The sequence below is a fragment of the Parasteatoda tepidariorum genome, chromosome 7 (genome assembly GCF_043381705.1).
Source record: "Parasteatoda tepidariorum isolate YZ-2023 chromosome 7, CAS_Ptep_4.0, whole genome shotgun sequence".
Classification (NCBI taxonomy): Eukaryota; Metazoa; Arthropoda; class Arachnida; order Araneae; family Theridiidae; genus Parasteatoda; species Parasteatoda tepidariorum.
Window position 1 is genome coordinate 19794544 of NC_092210.1, and position 21281 is coordinate 19815824.

At 28.5% G+C, this 21281-nt stretch overlaps 1 protein-coding gene across 1 annotated transcript; it reads right to left on the reverse strand.

Annotated features, from left to right (window-relative positions):
- Positions 1–16: 16 nt before the first annotated feature.
- On the reverse strand, positions 17–17865 carry LOC107442019 (glutathione S-transferase 3, mitochondrial). The gene is made up of 6 exons (XM_043045225.2): positions 17614–17865; positions 11439–11573; positions 5404–5468; positions 4816–4873; positions 3250–3322; positions 17–243 (listed from the first exon to the last, which is right to left on the reverse strand). Exons 2-6 carry the CDS (start codon positions 11559–11561, stop codon positions 143–145), a joined length of 420 nt encoding a protein of 139 aa, XP_042901159.1. The 5' UTR covers positions 11562–11573; positions 17614–17865; the 3' UTR covers positions 17–142.
- Positions 17866–21281: the final 3416 nt, after the last annotated feature.

Consider the following 21281-nt stretch of genomic DNA (forward strand, 5'->3'; position numbering starts at 1 on the left):
CAAATGACACATGACATTGCTTTTAAAAAATAATGTTTATTGGGATGTATAACATTTTTTAAAATATTCATGTAAACAAAAAATTAAAAAAAAAAATTTAATTAATAGCAAGATGATGATTTTGTTCTTGGAGAAAGAACTCTTAAATCCAGCCCAGAAGTTTGATTGCAAAATGTGCTGTTGTGTAGATAAGAGTCAAATTACCAACATACATGAACATCCCTCTGTAACGTTTCTGGGGATCTGTAAATAAATAGTTTAAATTTTAAACTATAATAAGTGAACAATATTAATTTTGAACTTAGTATGTCCATAGTATGAACACTCTATTGGCTAAGTTCAAAATTAATATTGTTCACTTATTATAGTTATCACTAAAATTATTTTTTCTTTTGTTTCAGATATTGATAAACTGAAATGGGCACAATTGAACAGGATGGAAAATATTAGGGAAGGATACCTTATGCACTTAAGAAATTCCTATTAACCCTTTGATGCAGAATTTTTACTACTAATATAATAATTCATGTCTTACCGTCATGTCATGAAATACCGGTCTTTTTCTGCATTAAAGGTGAAATTTTTAACAATTTACATTACATTAATTTCCTTAAAAAATTAACACTTATTTGCAGTTATTTAGATTTAAGAGAAACACTAATTCATTATTACATTTTCTACAAAATCAATTGAAAACTTCTTTTCTTTTAAATTGCTTTTCTGGAATTTTATATTTTAGTTAAAATATAATTCCGGTAATCTAACAATTTATAGTAATTATTAGACTGTTTTTTCATAATTAAAATAAACTTATATTCTATTTAGAACATCAGAAAAATATATAAAAGGGACACCGGCGTACCGTCTGAGTCAAAGGGTTAATGAATGTTTAATCTTGCTCACCTAGTGCAAACATCTATTTTGAGATTTAGCATTATCTTTTGTAAAGAAAGCCTCTTAACTGTATGAATTTGAACACCCACTTTTTAAAAGTAAGCTTTGATCTAAGTATTCTTCCTTCACCCTTCCATAATATCTCATTGGATTCCTGGCCACTTATGCCCTTTTACCGTGGTTATCGGGTAGTTAAGGATTTGTTTCATTTCAATATTTTTTAAGGTTTTGTAAATGCATGGCACCATGAAAATGTAAGATACCATAAGACTTACACAAGCAAAATGTGGATAGACAAACAATATTAGAATAAAGTAAAGTAGGAATGGCAGAAGTATCAAGGATAGGATGAGATTTGATTAAGACTTCTAAAACTTACTAAATGTAAAACTTACTAAAATCTGATTTAGTTAATCACAAGTTGATGTTTCCAATGTAAGTTAAAAGTGAAAATTCCCCTTCTAACAAATACTATGAACCTTAATAAAAAAATTTCCAAGCTAGATTCAATTTAAGTTGCTAGTTTTATGATGCCAAAGAAGCTCGAATTTTTATAGTAGAACAATATACAGTGCGTAACATAAAAAACAGACCACCCTGAATAACTTTTGATCTAATGTTCACATTATCATGTTCTAGGGCTCAATTTTAAAGATTAAAGGGGGTGACCTCAAATATGCTAATTGATTAGCGCAGATGATGTTTTAAGTTACAAAATCATACCTTTTTTTTCTACGGATTTGGATTTCTGACCCCCAAATTATGGGGGTAGCCATAATTTCAGAAATGGGCTCCAAATAGTTTGGACCCCTTAATGTTAATTTTATTTCTTGCATATGGCCATATCTGTCATTAGACATGGTACTGCAGTAGAGATTTAAGTGTTCTAGCTATTAAAAAATGTTTGAAATCTATCTGATTGATTTCACTCAAATTTTCTATTTTTACCATGTAAAATAAAATTTTTTAAAATATGAAAATAATATATATGCCTAACAATTCAAAATTTTTTAGACTATTATTAAATATAATTATAAATATTTAAAAGTTATTTTTTTAATAAACAAATTTTATAATTATGTGTATAGGGTGCGTAGCATTTTTCAAAAGTCCTTAATTTTCCAAATTGCGATTTTTTTTCCTTTACCATTGTTGATTTTCACTATGAATTATGCAGAAAGACACTGTTCACATTGTTCTATTCAGTAGTTTCACAATTAATTCAACTCCAATCTATAGTGCTTAAAAATATTATTTGAATGCTTGAAAAGTGCTTATTTTTTGTTGATTTATTTGGCTACGCACCCTGTGTACAAAATTTTTTCAATTTATTTGCTAAGTTCTCGATCACAAATTCGAATCCTACAAAAAAAGGTATGTTTATTTTAAAAAAAATACGTTTTTGTATCTAATTTTGTAATTTAAAATATCGTCTGTATAAATTAATTAGCATATTTGAGGTCACTCTCTCTAACCACTAAGATTGAGTGGTAATACATAAAGATCTGATCATTAGATCAAAAGTTATTCTGGATGATATTTTTTTTCACACTGTACACCTAAGACCAATATCTAATTTGTCTTAGTCATGTGTAAGAGTTATATAGATGCTCTGGGCAAATTACTTGAATACATGCCCCTGAAAAGAGGAATTGTAATCATAGGAAAATAAAGTATGTTTTGTGAAATGTAATAAAAAACAAGGTAACAATGATTATTCATAATAATTCATTTTAATGTAAATTTATATAAAAATTATTCTGCACTAAAAAATATTTCCTTAAAGATTTTTATAAATGGATGCAAAAAATATAAATTTTAATGACCTAAAACTTCATTGAGAATCATATTCTACTCTTCATAAAATGTTTTGCTTGAGTCTAATATTTAATTGTTATATTTTATTTCATATTAAAAATAATAGCAATATATTCAACATTTTATTATCATTCATTCGATGCCTCGATTGATGCCTGTTGGATTCCTCTCTGCACGCCGCTGAGACTAACTTGTCTCAAAGTCGTGCTCGTGCAAAATTGGTAATAAATTTTCATATTGTATTTAAAATGTATCGATATATAAAGAGTTAGAATGATGTGAGGAAGAGCTATTTGTATGTTTTTGATTTAAAACTCTGTTTTCCAGTTTAAGGCACCTCTAATAAAAAATCAGGAGCTAGTAAGCATTCTGTATCATGTGAATAGAAATCTACCTTCATCTATCAGAAGGTACCTCCAGTTAGAGTAAAGTTAACAAATCTTATACACTAGTGAATAGATGTTTAATAATGGTAGTGGTAGTTACGCATATCCAGAAATAATAATAGTAGTATAAAAATTTTTATTATTTTCTTACCTCCAGTTGAATAGCCCAGAGCATATGCTATTCTACCAAGTAAGTAAACAGCTCCACCTGCTGCACTCAGTCTCTGAAATTAATACAATACATACTTTGTAAATATATATTCAAGGTGTTCCCATAATTACAATATATAAGCCTAATCAAAGAAGTAGGCATATTAAGGATTCAAAAATATTATTCAGGCCAAAAAACAAAATAAACTAGTGAAGTTTAATGAATTAGCGAGGAAGGCAAGTCTGAAAAAATTAAAACTTGTTGGATTACCAGAGATGAGCTGAAAGACGATTTTTAGAATCACTTCTAAATTTCAACTCACAAGCAAACTGGTTTTGATGTAGTTCCTCTCATTTTTCTCACCATTGAGGGTTCAAATATATATATACATATATCAAATCTCTCAAATTTTACACAATCAATTTCTGTGTAAGTTTTCATGCTTCATTTCAATAACAAATTTTAAAAATATGATATGGTGATTAAAAACACCCTTCAAGGCATTTTGAATTGGCAGTTCAGGCATTGAAAATTAAATGGAATTTTGCTCTCAAATACAGATAAGTCTTGGGCACAATCTTTAGAAGTTTTAAATCTTTCTAAGCCATACAACCGTTTTACTGTTTATGACTGATAATAAAAATTAAATTAATTTATTTAAAAGTTTTTGAAGACACGCAGGAAAAAACCAACACAAAAAAGGACCAAGTATTTAAACATAAAAATATTACAGATGAGATAAGTTCAAAGATCTCATTCAGGTAATAAGCTTAAATTAATTAACGTTAATAATTTGAAAAAGCACATTTTCTTCCTGTTTCCTTCATTAATTTTTGAAAACAATACAACTTAATTTCAATTCTTATTTAAATGCTTGCCTGTATTTTCCTCATAAATATGATCATTTTTATTCATTCTAGAAGTCAGACAAAAAAAAAATTAGAAACAAGGTTATGTTAACCTTCCGTTAGTCGCGCGCACCTCACAGGTGCATCCCTACTGCACTTCCACCTCCTTTGCCGTCAATAGATTTTTCCGGGGGTCGAGCCTAATGTTATGTTCCTAACTTTGGATTACTCAAATGTCCGTGTAAAACCGACCTTAGAACATGTCGATGGAGAGTTGGAACCGCTCAAATCACCCCTCTGGTGCAGCGCGACCATTGACGCAAGTATTATGGATATAATATTTTTATGAATTAAATATATATATTTTATCTCATTTTCTGTCCTACTCAACGTAGCAGGTATAAATGGTCAAGTTATATACGAAGAAAATGGTTACGGAGTAAAAAACCGCAGAACCTTCTTGCGTCAATTGGTTGATTATCTTGGGATGGAGGAAGAGATCCGACGCGGGAGCAAGAAAAATTTATCTTCGGTACTTCGCTAAATAAATTTTTTGATATTTATCTCTGTAAAGAGTCTTAAATTGGAAACAATTAACTATTTAAACTAGACTAAATTTCATTTGGCTTTCAAAAAATCAGAAACACCTCATAGGTGCAACGCGATTAACCATGTCGGAAACAAGTGCGCGACTAACGGAAGGTTAAAGAATGCTTACTGGATAAGACAGTCCACCACAAAGTAAAAGGAATAAAAACTGTGGGTAGTTTTCAAGGCTGAAAATAAAATAAAAAATTAGTTTAAAAATATACACAACATAGTTTTTAAGAGGAAACACATCACTGTATAAGATAATTAATTATTTTGGGAAGTTATTGAAGTATCAAAAGACCATAAAAGAAATGAAAGAGCTTTAATATAGAGCTTATATTACAAGCTTTTCTGTCAGGTTATATGTGTACAGCTTTAAACTTAATTTCTGTGTTTCTTTTTATGGAGAAAAAGAAAGAATTTGTTATTTCATTTATCCAAAAATTCACATAAAGTGCAAAATTATTTGATAGCAAATCACCATGTGTTTGCTACTTTATAAAAATGTGCACAAAGCAGCAAAATTTAAAGCTACATTAAATTACACTGCAAAGAAACATCAACAAAGTCAACTTTAAAACAAGGTTTACGCATTCAACTCATAAACATTGGACAAATGAAAAATAAATTGTACCACTATAAAAAATAATTAGTAAATGGTATTTATAACATATTACATAATAGTGATAAAGATTTATATAGATTTACAGCTTACAAGTTTCCGTGGGCACGCTGTATGCAATTGAAGACTTGATTGGTATCGCTGTACATTATTGGATACTGTAAATATTAAAGAAAAAAATAATTAACTGAATGTTAAAGAATCTGGTTGGTATCATTACACATTATTGGATACAATATTAAAGAAAAAATAATAAAACACTAAAACTGATTGGTATCACTGTACTTTATTGGATACTGTAAATATTAAAGGAAAATAATTAAGCGTTAAAAGCTGAAATATCACGATAAATTCGTTATAAATTTTCGATCCTAATTAAATTGTTATAACATGAAAAACGAAAAAAAATGTAAATATTGTAGCATATAAAACGAAAGTTTAAATTACATTCATGCTTGTATTCAAAATACGGTTACAGGAATAGGTTAAAGCCGGTCCAATATTTAATATTCTGTATTCACGCAAACAGATTGACACCGTACAGTGCACAGAAGAAAAAAACGGATTACATTGAATCACTTTTGATCTAATAATTGGATCTTCAAGTTCTAGGACCTGATGTTAATGGCTCAAGGGGGTAACCTCCTCAAATATGCTAATTAATAAGCGTAGACGATACTATAAGTTACGAAATTAGACACAAAAACGTACTTTCTCTGCATAAACATATCTTTTTTTTCCGATGGATTCGGAGATCTGACCCCCAAAATATGGTTCCAATAGTTCGGTCAGGAGAGCGCTCAAAAGTTTGGACCCCTTAGTGTTAATTTTATTTTCTGCGTATTTCGTTTTATCTTGAGAAATTTTAAGCGAATTGAAAATTTTTTGCACACAATTATAAAATTCGTTTATCAAAAGATAATTCCATGTAGAAAATAGCTTTTATTTGTAAGGTCCTGCAATTTTTTGCATCATTTTAAAGAATATAATTTTACATGATAAATTACAAAATTTGAGCAAAATCAGTTGTATAGAACTGCAGAAATTAAATTTAAAAAAAAAATCAGACATTTAAAGTTCGATTTATCAGGAACTATTCAACCGATTTTGCTCAAATTTTGTATTTTGCCATGTAAAATTATATTTGCTAAAATGACGTAAAAAATTCTATAACTTACAATTCTAAATTTTTTGGACCATTATTAAATAATAAATATTTATTAAAAATAATTTTTTGCATAGAGTTAGATAAAAAGTTATTCAGGGTGGTCCGTTTTTTTCTTCTTTTTTCTTTTTGCGCACTGTGCATCAGAATCTGCATTCAGCCATTAAGGACTGAAAATGCTTTATCTTTTCAAATTGAATCAATTGTAATTTTATTGACAGACAAGTATCCAATTCGTATCTATTTAATATAAAACTTAGAACCCGAAATATTTCTTTAGAAACAAAAAAAACAACAAAAAAAATTACATAATATTTTTTTCATAACAGCTTAAAATTTTACTTCTACACATCTTTATTGCACATACTAATTTTTTCTTCCGTTTTACATATTTTTAATAATAAATCTCACTACAGTCTTGTCCGTAATGTTTTTTTTGATCATAAATAAAAGTTTTTTTTAAAAAAAGTAATCTTCGAAACAAAATATTAAGACTCAATAAAAGTGTGTTAGATAGACATTTACAATTTCGTCAATTTTATTTTATTAATTTTTTCGTATTATTGATAGTTTTAATATCTATTTTACAAAACTTTTTGATAAAAATTTACTGAATCCGTTGCTCGCCAACCTATGCAGTTATTTTACATTCGCTGAGCCAAAATCAAATTATGGAGTGAAATGATTAGTATTCGTTTCTTGTGCGTAAATTTAAAACCCGTAAATAATAAATCCCAAAACATTTACTTGCTAACATCCACTTATCTGGTTTATATTTTATAATACATCTTAAAAATGGTCAATAATATCAGGTTTTGTAAGATATGCTAAAAGGAAAAGACGATGGAAATGCTCCAATAGAAATAAAATAAGCCTCTTTTTGTCTGCAGCAGACATGCGATTAACTAAAGATCGCGTAAGTGTAAGGAAGAATTTGTAAGTGGAATTTTAAAAATCTTTGTACATTAATTTACATGAAGTTCTCTAATTAAATAAAAAAAAAAAAACTTTCTTTTGTCGAATGAAAGTTGGCAATGTAATCACATTATATTAAAAAAAAAAAAAAAAAAAAGGAGGGAAAGAAACGAAATTTTAAAAAGTTAAGTCCAAAAACGAACTTAAAAAACTAATTTATAGTTTTAAAAAGAGATTAAAGTCTTTTTATCCTTAGACATAAGAATGCAACATACACAAAATCTTTGTTTTACTTAGATTAATTTTAACTTCACATCGAAATAGCTGAAAAACCGTCAATAGTGAGAAGACGCAACTTAATGACTTCAAAAGAAACTCGAAATTTCAACAGAGAAAAATTTTCTTATCTTCAGGCAAAACAGTGCCTGATGCAAGAAAAAAAAAACATAACTTTGCAGTTTTCAATCTAAACTAATATAAGTTGTTCTTGTCGTAGGCCATTTAAGGCAAGGGGTGAGATTGTTCTAGTTTTCCAGTGGAGCCATCTATGGCCAATAATTCGATTTCTACCACACCCATACGTCACACGCGTTCATAGGGCGGACATATTCATACACCCATTTATTCATCGACGGATCGTAATTTTGACCTGAGCCAGAGAACAATCAATCTTCAGTTCAGTACCTTCAGAGGTATAATTTGTTAATTGAACACGGAGGACTTTGTGACCAGATAGATTTAACGTACACCAGTCACCATTTACTACACAGGCAGGCTGTATTCGAACTCCCGCTCTCACGAACGCGAGTCCATCACCCTGCCAACCACGTTATCACGGTCCAAACTAATGTATGCATTCATAAAATAATTCAAAAACTAATGCACGCATCAATAACATTTCCTTTTGATCTCCTTTTTTTTATTATTTATTCTACTTTTTTTTAATTATTGACTCTACTCGGTGCTGTGTGTTTCAAACGTATACATACTAATAAAATTCTACTTTTGCCATGTTATTTCTTTTAAATTTAAATTCTAATAAAATGCAAGAAACCATCACGGTGTAATAAAAAATAAATAACGATGTAATAAAAAATAAATAAATTTGATTATTAGCTTAAAATAGTAAATCTAAAATTTGCGGTACAAACAAGGCGAAAACCTGGCAGTGGAGCACGCTATAGTACAATTGGGTTCTTGCACTTCAAGAAGAAGAGGATCAAGGATACCGACACATATGACCCATGACGTCAGCGCCAGCTGATCGTTTATAAGCAAAATGGCGTGTTAAAGTTGAGCTAAGTTTCGTTACATAAGTTAAAATGTTAATCAACGTGAAGTTAATTAAATACAGCGCTGTATCGCACATCGAAATCGCTAAAATATAATTCTTTCCCGCCTACATCTTTTACTTAACTTCGATTTATTATATATATTTTATAGAAACCATGACATATTTTTGTTTTGTGTACCTGGCAACTTCGATGCATAGTTGGTTTGTTCATGTTCTACAAAGCTTTGCGCCTGTCTTTGTGTTAAGTAGGAAATATATAGTTAAAGAATTGAAATATTTTTGAAAGAAAATAGAACATGTCACTTGATGGGGTTGGTTTTCTCGAAACAGAATAGAAAGAACCGTTGCTAACGTAAACAAATGCCACGTTTCAATAACCAATCAGGACCGAGATACCCACACTATACAATACCTTCTAGAGAGGGATCCCATCTAGGAGGTATTGCACTATGTTAGTTGCAGGTATCCCATACATGTATATAATAGAGAGAGAGAGAAAAAGTTTATAGATCAGGAATGACTGATATTTTTCATAGTTGGATTTTGTTATTAATCTAAATATATTCTAAATACAAATATATTCTTCACATACCTTACAATTCTACATCGATCATGATTGAATTAAATAAAAAACAAGTAAAAGTTATTATTATTATTATTTAGTGCGTTAAAAGTAAAAATAACATTATGGGGTTTTAAAACTTTCGACGGCCCTCTTGACTAAATCATTAGGATTATATTTCCCTAATTGAGGCAACCTTCTTAACGTTAGTACCAACAATAAGTGAAAATTTGATCATTAGTTCAAATTTTCCATACTAAATTTGTGCCTTTCTTTTTAGGTTATTTAGTAATTAAATTTATCAAAAAATGAAAAAAATACCAAAAATTAATAGAAAGAGTTTATAACTGTCATCTTTAGAGAATATCAATAAACAATGAAATGAATTTTAATCAATTCCTTTAGCATATATTTAATTTGAATTGAAATAATAAAATTTTTCGGATAAAAAAACAAACAAAAAAACTTTTTTTTTTTCTTCAAAGAATTCTTGTTTCCATTGACGCTTAATAGAAACGTCCAAGGTTAATCATCATGTCTCCCATATCGTTATCTTCAAAACAATAAGAAATCATTTTCCTTATCATGAATTGAAAAGACATTATCTAATATTACATGACAGTGCATTATAGTGTAACAATAAACCCAGGAAAAGGTTATAACTATAAGTTACAATTTAAAATCTTTTTCATCTTTTGTAAATTTAAAAACCGGATTATATCGGTTTTTCACCTTCACAATAGATATTAATCAGCTAAACACAAGATTCAACAATAGGATATAATTTTCATTTGTATAAGAAAAGTTAAAAATCGTTTGAAACGTTTTATAGGGAGAGATGGGAAAATGCATTTAACATTTATAATTATTTTCTTTTATTTAAATATAGTCAATAGACACTGAGTAATACACTAATGTAGACACTGAATTTTCTAATTTGGAAGTTTTGTTTAAAATCTTTATCTTTAAATTATCGAAATAGTTTATGGAATCACAATTTAAATTCAAAAACTGTAGGTATGTTTAAATTAACATTATTTTATTTTCATAAACTTTATACTCAATGATAAAAACTATTCTGCTTTATTAATATTGTCACTTAATTATTCAGGGAATGTTTGTTTTTAATTCATGGGCTTCGCAGAGGTGCAATTATTGCAGGGGATGAAATTTAACTACACAGCCCAAAAGTTTTCTAAATTTCAACGTAAGAACAAAAATTTCTTACGTTTTTTATTTATTTCTTGGTTTTAACTTTGATGGATTCAAATTCACGATGAGTGACGAATATTTTCGTTATTAGTCTAACAATATTGAGGAGGACTTTAAAAATTTATCAAACGCTATCCAATATATTAGCCGCTGGGGTTTTTACTGATTAAAATTTACCAAATGCTATACAATATAATGAACGCTGGGTTATTTTTACTGATAAAAATCTACGAAATGCTTTTCAATATACTTGATACTGGGTTTTTAATGATAAAAATTTACCAAATGCTGTCCAATATATTGGACGCAGGGATTTTAATCATAAAAATTTAACAAAAGATATCCATTGTATTGGATGCTGGGTTTCCAAAGATAAAAAATTACCAAAATGCTATCCAATATATTGGCTGATGGGTTTTTAAAGATAAAAATTTACGAAATGCTATCCAAAGTTTTGGACGCTGAGTCTTTAATGATAAAAATTTACCAAACGTCATCCAATATATAAGATGCCGAGTCTCAGGAGGTTTTAATAAATACAAAAATCATTGGAAAACAAGCAATAAACTACAATAAAAATTTAACAACTTAATAATTAAACTGTTATCAAATGTGGATCCCTGTTTTTAAAATATATACAACAATCAAGAATTAAAAAAATAGTGGATTTTCTCCTTCCTATTTTAAATTGTTCAAAACTAGATAATGATGCAGCGTAGTTTGATGTAAACGATACTAAGTAGTTAAGAAAATGGTAAAAACGGTCAGTAAACAGTCATTTTATTTGGGGATCTCATCACAGTAATAGAAAGTACCAATACTATATTATTTTTAACCAAACTTCCAAAAGGAGAAAATACGCAACACGGACATTTCTTTAAGTTGCATGATTCTTCGTAAATATATTATTAAAATTAATAACCAAAATATCTAAAAAAAAAAATTATAATAATTATGCGATAAAAAAATTAATACTTTACCTTTATTCCAAATTTTTTGCGAGCCATACCAACTTTCATACCGTGCCACAATGCTATGAACACAGACGAAGTTCCAACAAGAACGACATATCCGTACTCTTTTGGTACATCAATGGTGACCATATTTCCCCACTTCTAGATTTTATTGGAAAGAACTCGTTAATAACAATTTTGCATCAAAAAAATTTGATTTAAAATTGTTATTTTTACACAGAGCATAATGTTATTTACAACAAATCTCTATTATGGAGATATATTTTTCAAAGATGTTTAGTAGTAAAATTATTTAGATCAGAGACAAGTATTGGTTAAAAAATCCAAGCTTGCTGAAGTGTTGAATGGTTCATGTGAGACGGAACCCTGAAGTTGAAAAAATTATTTAAAAAACCTACATGACTAGAATAAAAAAAAAATGCAGACCTAATTTTCATTTTAATTTCAATAAACTTTTATAAAATTCTGAAATTAAAGTTTAAAGATGTAAATATGTCCAAAAATTAATATCATTCGAAAGTCTTGTAAAATGCATTTCGAACACAAATGTAATTCAAAGCTTTATTTATAAATTAAAGCTGCCGGTAGTTTATAAATAGTCAAAATTTATAAATTTCTTTTTCTACTAAAAAGTTAAAAATTACTTTTCTTATCAAAAACAAAGGATGCAAAAATTAAAAAAATAAATAAATAAATTCAAAATATGCATATACTTTTTAAATGTTTCTTGTTCCTTGCATTCAAACTTTAAAGACCAATTGTTGTAATTCTTATTACATTAAAGAACAGCTAAGTTGTTATCAATGGATATTATATAAATTCCTTGCAACCTCATAGAGCAAAATTGCAAACTGTCTTCTTCCAATAAAAAAAAAAAACTGTGTATTCATAAGCTTACTGAATATCCCAGGAGGTGATATTCTCAACAGCTGACTTCGTTCTTATTAAAACGAATCAATAAATGTTGTTCTTATAACACAAAGGGATAACTAAGTTATTATCAATCGATACTAAATAAAATCCTTGCAACCTCAGAGAAATTATTATCATGAATTCAATCTTACAATGAATTCCAATTTTCCATGACAAGCCAAGGATCAGTGAAGTCGGAAATTGGGTCTAAAAAACGGCTCGTCACAAAATTTAAATTCTAAAAAATGGCCCCCTTTACAAAATTCTAATTTATATAAAAACGGTCCCAACAAAATTGAACAGACCCCTTCATGAAGTTTCACTTCATAAAAATGATTGCACAAAACTTTTCCACAACGGATTCGAAAACGATGAGATTTTACGGCAGCATCGTCTCGAATCAAAACTGAAATCCGAAATTCGCGTGTCGTGATAGAGCATTAATAATATCGGAATTTTAAAAATCTTGTGGAAAAGACCGAAAAAATTATTATTCAGCAACGTGAAGTTACGATGGATTCGTCACAAATCCAACACGTCAAAGAGTGATTACTCATATTGAAAGTCGTAAAAACGTGGGATTAAAAATATCTAAATTTGAAATACCATACAAAAAACGGTAAAAAAAAAAAGAAAAGAAAAAAAAAACGATAAATGACTTCCAAAAACATTATCACCAACCAAACGACGTGATATTATGATTGAATTATCACGAATCGAACGCGTCAGTAATTAATTGAAATTCCCACATCGAATTAAAAATATCGGAATTCGAAAAACCATGTGAAAATAGCCGAAAAAGTGATAAATAACTTCTGAAAAAACTATTATCAAATGATGTGAATTTATGATCGAATTCGTAAGAAGATCGCATAAAAAATGTCAGAATTTAAAAAACCAAGTGTAAAGGACCAAAAAAATGATAAATAACTTTTAAAAAAATAAATAAGTAAAAAGAACCACCATCAAACAACTTGAAATTACGATGAAGTCGTCAATGCGCCAAAAAGCAATAACTCGAAATCGAAATTCGCACATCAAAATATCGGAATTCGAGAAAAATCACGTGATAATATACATCGTAATAATATCGTATTTAAATATCTGAATTCGAAAGACCATATGAAAGGAGCCGAAAAATAATAAATAACAACCTAAACAATTATCACTTGATGTGAAATGACGATGAAATCGTTCCAAATATAACGCGTTGAAAAGTGATAGCTCAAATACGAAATTCGTACGTCGTGACACCGTATTAAATATGTCGGGATTAAGTTTAAAAAAAAAAAAAAAAAAGAAAAAAAAAATTGAAGTAATTTTNAAAAAAAAAAAAAAAAAAAAAAAAAAAAACAAAGAAGCAGCCGAAAATACACATGGATATTAATAAAAAAAATAGGAATAAAAATAGTTGATAGCTAAAACCAAATGTTTTTCAATAAAAAAAAAAATTTCCTCACAAAAATCGACCCCATCAAGCACAAGGTCCCCATTAGAAATATTTCTTGTCATGAAAAAATTAAAAAAATCTTTTTTAGAGAATTCCTTTATATAAAAATTATATATAATTTATAAGGAAGAGTTCAAAATAAGTTTATCTAAGAAATCAATTAGCAATAAGATAAACAACACAGCATTTAAAAGTGAAAAGCACCCATGAACACCTATCGTTCGACCATGATTGAGCAGATGGCACTGTCACAATTCTTATGCAAAGCAGAAATGAGCCTCTTAGCCTGGTCCTAGAGTTTTGTTGCTGGACTAAGGAATCATCAATACCATGTGGTACTGTTACATACTGTAGAAATTAAAGGAGGCTATTCAGAAAAAGCAGCCTGGCGTTCTCACACCTAGCATTCTGTTGTAGGATATACATGTTACACTTAGTGACAGCAATGCAAAGCCTTATTGTAATTCTTATTTGGGTGCATTTTGACCATCCTTCATTTAGTTTTGATCTTACATCCAGTGACATTCGTCTGCTTCAAGCTTTGAAGTAAATTCTTTGTTGAAGGAGCTTCAGAAGCAATGAAGTCACACAACCTGTTCGATGCGTCTTCCGCATGAAAAGCCCTGAATTTTTTCTGGAAGGCTTTAAGAGGTTCAAAAAATGTCTCAACATATTTGTTATTATGAGGACAAAATAAAGTTTTCTCTTATCTCATTAAAGTTTCTGACATTCATACACAATTTCGTGCCCAATTGCCAAGGAGAAACTTATTTTCGGATTTACAGTCATATTACAAAGGAATTCTTATTCAGAGTTCTCCCAAAGAATAAAAAAAAGGCAGAGTGCTTCCTCACAAAAAAGGCACTTTGAATTTTGAAAGGGTACTTAAGGGTACACGGTAAAAACTTATCAAATATGTAGTATTATTATGTAATAACATATAGTAAATTATGTAATAACTGAATATAACATATAGTATTATTATGCAATAACTGAATATGGTAGTCAACAATCTCTCAATCTCACTGATCATAAATTACGTAGTATATGTTTCAAAGTAATTCTCATACATAATCAAAACAAGAGAAAAATTTGTATTTTATAAAAAATAATTAAAGACCTACTAAAAGACAATCTCTGAGCATAATTATTTTTTTCAAAAAAAAAAAACAAAAAAAAAACTANACACAGCATTTAAAAGTGAAAAGCACTCATGAACACCTATCGTTCGACCATGATTGAGCAGATGGCACTGTTACAATTCCTATGCAAAGCAGAAATGAGCTTCTTAGCCTAGACCTAGAACTTAGTTGCTGGACTTAGGAATCATCAATACCATGTGGTACTGTTACATATGGTAGAAATTAAAGGAGGCTATTCAGAAAAAGCAGCCTGGCGTTCTCAGACCCAGGATTCTGTTGTAGGATATGCATGTTACACTTAGTGACAGCAATGCAAAGCCATATTGTAATTCTTGTTTGGGTGCATTTTGACCATCCTTCATTTAGTCTTGATCTTACACCCAGTGACATTCGTCTGCTTCAAGCTTTGAAGTAAATTCTTGGTTTAAGGAGCTTTAGAAGCAATGAAGTCACATACCCCGTTCGATGCTTCTTCTGTATGAAAAGCACTGACTTTTTCCTGGAAAGCTTAAAGAGGTTCAAAAAATGCCTCAACATGTTTGTTATTTATGTGGACAAAATAAAGTTTTCTCTTATCTCATTTAGTTTCTAACGTTCATACACAATTTTGTTGCCAAGGAGAAACTTATTTTCGGATTTACAATCATATTACAAAGGAATTCTTATTCAGAGTTCTCCCAAAGAATAAAAAAAGGCAGAGTGCTTCCTCACAAAAAAGGCACTTTGAATTTTGAAAGGGTACTTAACACTGTAAAAACTTATCAGATATGTAGTATTATTATGTAATAACATATAGTATATTGTGTAATAACTGAATATATAGTATTATTATGCAATAACTGAATTTGATAGTCAACAATTTTTAAATTACCCTTTCATATTATTTTATGTAGTATATATTTCAAAAAGTAATTCTCATACATTATCAAAACAAGAGAAAAATTTGTATTTTATAAAAAAAAAGTTAAAGACATGCTAAAAGACAATCTCTGAGCATAAATTTTTTTTCCAAAAAAGTAAACTAAGAANAAAAAAAAAAAAAAAATTGATAAATAACTTGAAAGCCTTTTTCTACAATTTAAACTGAAATTTATGAAAAAATAAACATTTTCAGGTGCATTTTTCTTTTTTTAAGAAAAAAGCTTTAATTGAAGAAATTTTAAAATCAATTAAAAAATTCATTAATATACCCCATCCCTGAAAAAAAGAGAAACTTAAAAATATTTAACCAGTTGAGAAAAATCCTGACAAAGTAAATATTTGTAATAGTAATCAGAATAAAACCTATAAACACAGATAATTTTACTAATAGGTAATTCTTAATTAAACAGCGAGTTTTTTTTTTAATGAAATATACCCAGGACCATTATATATATTCAGTTAAAAAGGCAATGTTCTTAAGGGATGGCGGCTTATTTTTACAAAAAAGAGCCATCCTTCTAAAAACACTGTCTTATTAATATTATGAATTTTACCTATAGTATATAAAATAAATGATAAACTAGGCAGAACTTCTTTTGGTAGCAATAATCAGAAATAAAATAAATGGAAGTTATTATTTTAAAATATTTATCGAAGTAGATATTTTAAAAATCCAAGTGTAAATTCTTAAAAAGGCATTTTAAAAACCATACAAAACATGAAAATAAGACTTTGAGTTTTGAGGAAAGGGCTCCTTAGGTATGAATCAGCATATAATTTTTTTCCTCATGTTTGAATATTTTTTTAGAGAATGAATATTTTCTTTTTTCTCTAGCTACCTAATTTCAAACCAACAATGACTTTAATGCTTCAAAAATCTGTATTTTAATTGAATATGAAGTACATTTCATTGTACACAATTGAAAATAGCTTATACTTAATGATTTTCAAATCTAAAAAATTTTCTTTCCATGGTATTCAATTTTAAACACTTTCACTTACATATTAAAAATGCCAGCTATACAGCTGTTACACATAACATTAAAGATAGGTAAAAGAAAAGTACATTAAGTAACAAAATTGAAAATATCCATATATAGATAATATTTATTCATTATTATGAATTGATTCATTACTATTATTATGAAGTCTAATATCCATATGTAGATCATTTTTATTCATTATTATGAATTGATTCACCTACTATTATTTTATGAAGTCTAATATATTACTGGTAGAAATATTATTAAAATTGTGAATATTGACAGCGTAATAATTGTCTATAATTCCTTAAAGGATCTTAAATCAAAATATATATATATTTTTTGACAGCGTAATAATTGTCTATAACTCCTTAAAGAATCTTAAATCAAAATATATATATTTTGACAGCGTAATAATTGTCTATAATTCCTTAAAGAATCTTAAATCAAAATATATATATATTTTTGACAGCGTAATAATTGTCTATAACTCCTTAAAGAATCTTAAATCAATATATATATATATATATTTTTTGACAGCGTAATAATTGTCTATAACTCCTTAAAGAATCTTAAATCAAAATATATATATTTTGACAGCGTAATAATTGTCTATAATTTCTTAAAGAATCTTAAATCAAAATAAAAACATTAGACTAAAATAAAATCGATGGGTTTTTCTTATTTTTTAAAAACTTATTCTTTTAAATGAATGATATAAAAATTTGAAGGATAAAAAAGAAAAGAATAAATATAAAGAGAAAATATTTTACCTTGTTTCAGGATGTTACAGAAAATAACACCTCCTCTCACACTGAGAAAAACTGCTTCAGCTCTTCAGATAGATTAGATTAATAATAATCTCTAAAACTAGCTTATTTCAAGGAGAATCGCAGGGGGCGAGAAGGAAGTATTAGAAATGTAAATATTTACAATGAAATGACATTTTCTTCATATATGCCATACCAGTTTGAATCATGCTTGTGACAATCATGATTTAAAATTTTATGCGAAAAAAATCGCATGCGTACGGGAGTCTGATTGGCTAGTTTTTCCACTGGTAGATTTTTTTCACTAATCCCGTTCTCTTTCGCATGCGATTTTTTTCCCATTGAAAAAAAATTGCGTCTAGTGAGAATGCTCCTTTAACAGCCGCAAATGCGTATTTTAAATTCACAATGGTCCCGCAGTGGACTGATCGTAAAGACACGGTACCCAGCAGATCACCGAAGTCAAGCATCACTGGCTGCGGTCAGTGTGCGGGTGGGTGACCACTTGGATCAGTCTGCATAGGGACCGAGGGTGTCCGGTATTGGTCCTCGTTAAACCGTGCTACCGTAAAGTGCTCGACTTCGCGCACAGGTCGTCGGGCTACCGAAGCGGGGGTGCCATCCCCTCCGCAGATGATCAAAACTGTGATGACATGTCTTCGGATTATCCTCCGGGATGTTTCCCAGACCGTCGCCAATAGCCCATTGTGCAGCTCTAGTGTGACGTAAATTAACAACAACAACAAATTCACATTGATTTCAGGGTCAACATAATCTATAGATGGCGCTTCATAAAACTCAACATCTTTACCTGTAGTTGTCCACAGCGATCTTGATTTTGAAACTGATTAAAAACGCTTTATTTGGAACAAAGAGGAGTAGCGGAAGACGCAGGGCCGGTCTATGCGGATTTTTAAGTGTAAGCAAAAATATTTTTTTCGCTCTGCTACATTAAGGATATTTATAATAAATATGTAAGGGGTAAAATAAATTTTATCCATAATTTTAAAAATGCCAAAGTCTTTATTTTTTTTAATATATAAAAATGCAGTGCTACTTATATAATGTACTTTTATTTAAATTCGATAGCATGAAAAAAATATCTTATCCTAAGCAATTTCAGAAAAGCAATCAAAATATTTGATATCTATATAAAATATTTGATATCCATTTTTATCTACTTATAATTTATACTTGGTTTTCTTAAATGAAAAGAAAGCATTGTTTGCATACAATTATTAATCTTGTTTTTATACTTTGAAATTATTTTATTTGATAATGATAAAAAAAAAATTATAATTAGATGCAACATTTTGTTTTGCTTTATACATTAATATGTCAAAATATAAACGAAATATTGCAAAAAAATCAAAATTGCTCAAATGTACACATGTATTTAATTTTCAAATTTGATATAATTATAAGTTTAATATTGAGAAAATTAAAAACAAGGAAAATATTAAGATATAAAATATAGAAAAACATAAAATTTGAAAAATTAACATTAAATCAATGAAATGACAATATATATTATTTTTAAGGTTTGTTTTAACAGGTCTCGCGGATAAAATTAGGAAAGTACAGAATAATGAACTAATGATTTTAATTTAATTTGGACATATTTGAAAGCACATAAAAATAAAAGAAAACGCAATAGAATGGAGAAAAAAAGGGATAATTTAATAACTAATTGAAAAAAGAATACAAACCTAACATTATTTCATACAAATTAAAAGGGAAACAACTTTATGTCCTTGAAATTTTTTTAAACTAAAATAAACCATAGTTAACGAATCATATACTGATAAAATAAAAGAAAACATTATGATCGTAAAACTTTTAAATTAATATTACATTTTAAAAAGGAAAAATTTATAAAATTATCATTTAACTGAAGCAAAGCAATAAATTTTGTATTTACTTTTAGAAAGGAGCAAAAAGTAACTTGAATCTGATATACCTTTATAATTTGAAAAATTAGAAAAAATATATTTGGATACTTTCTTTCAATGCACTGTCCAGCAGGAAATTCGAGAAGGGTTTGTTATGCCTTTCCTCTAACATAGTAATTATTAATTTTTCTACCAAATCAGAAACAGCCTTTCGCTTATTTGTTTTCCTTACGAATTTCGAATAATTGTTTTTTGTGAATAAACCAGTGTCTAATCTAATGTTGTACCAATATTTGCCAACATTGTATCAATATCGATCGAAATGGGCTACAGGTGGTGTAGGGCAGAATTCTCTTCCTATGGCAACACTTCGCATGCTTTCACCATAAGCGTGTGGAGAGTCATAGGAGAAGAGAGTGCGTTAGTTTCTGTCTTGATTTTCAAGTAAATTAAAAGCTTTTAAGTTAGGAAACTACATGGAACTGGAAACTACCTTGAACATAGTTCCAAAAGAAAGCATATTGGAATTTTTAAAAGATATTTGTGACAATTAAATACGAAATATATTAAGAATGGGAAAAATATCGTCATACATTCTTATACATTATACAACTAAGAAGAGGGGGAGAAGGAAAGAAGAAGGGTCAAGCCATGGAACCGGTCATCTCCCCAGATGGCGTATTCGAGCGTTGTTATTGCGAATTGTCTCCAAAGGGTTTTCCTGAAGAAACATTAAGGGAAACTCTGCAGTTCTTTGTTTCTATCAGTAACCGTCATCTCTGCTTCTACAGATCTTAAATTATGAGGGAAGAATATCGCCAGCATGATCTGATAGACAAAAAAAGCAGCCGCTTACTAGGCTTACACCTCGAACTGTCCCTGGGAAAAAGCACCACTTCGGGTTTGGAAACGTGCGTTAGTTTAAAATGAAGAAGCCTGTTCGTAATAATTCTGCCACCGAGTAAAAATTATGAGACATAAAAGTTTTTCATTTTTTTAGAGGGTATCGTAAATAAAATTCACTTTGTATATGTAACTAATGATTCATTAAAATATTTTTTTTGTTTTGTTTTCTTATTCATGGAAACAAAACAATATATAATATTTTTTTTAGTGTTGATGTTGGTTTACGTCGTACTAGAGCTGCATAATGTTTTTTTTTCTCATTTTATCTATTTACAATTTTTTTTACAAATTAGTTTTAAAATGAATCCTTTATGATGAAGTGAAGTTACTTTTTGTTATTAAATCATCAAACAAAAGTAAACTACTTAATAATTTTGTTGTAATATTTGTAACTGTACTTATAACAATACATTATATAAATAATAATTTTAAATAAATAATTGATTATTATAAATAAAAAATTAACTATTATGAATAAATAATTGATTATTATAAATAAATAATTGATTATTATAAATACTTTCATCTGACATCCAAATAAGTTCTGATATTTTTTAACCTAAAGAGTCCTTTAACAATAATTTTTCTTTCTTCCTCAATTATTAATTTTTTTTAATAAACTCGTTAAAAACAGAAGTTACTAATAAATTTTGAAATGACTAATTTTCTAATTTATATCATCGAAATGCTTGTTACTATACTTTTCCTCAAATATATTATATGTATACCAGAGAAGGAAAAAATAAAATTTCTTTTTATAAAATCTTGCTTTTAGTCAAAATAATAAATAAATTCTCAAATATTTAAGAGTTTGCTAATTAACTCTTTTGCAGGTATCAATGGTAAACAAATTAGCATAACAATTAATTGTTA

Coding starts and splice junctions, on each gene's coding strand:
- LOC107442019 (XM_043045225.2), bottom strand. CDS start 11,561: ATGGTCACCATTGATGTACCAAAAGAGTACGGATATGTCGTTCTTGTT. Junction 5,469..11,438: donor GCAAAAAATTTGGAATAAAG/GTAAAGTATTAA, acceptor TAATATTTACAG/TATCCAATAATGTACAGCGA. Junction 3,323..4,815: donor GTGGTGGACTGTCTTATCCA/GTAAGCATTCTT, acceptor TATTAATTTCAG/AGACTGAGTGCAGCAGGTGG.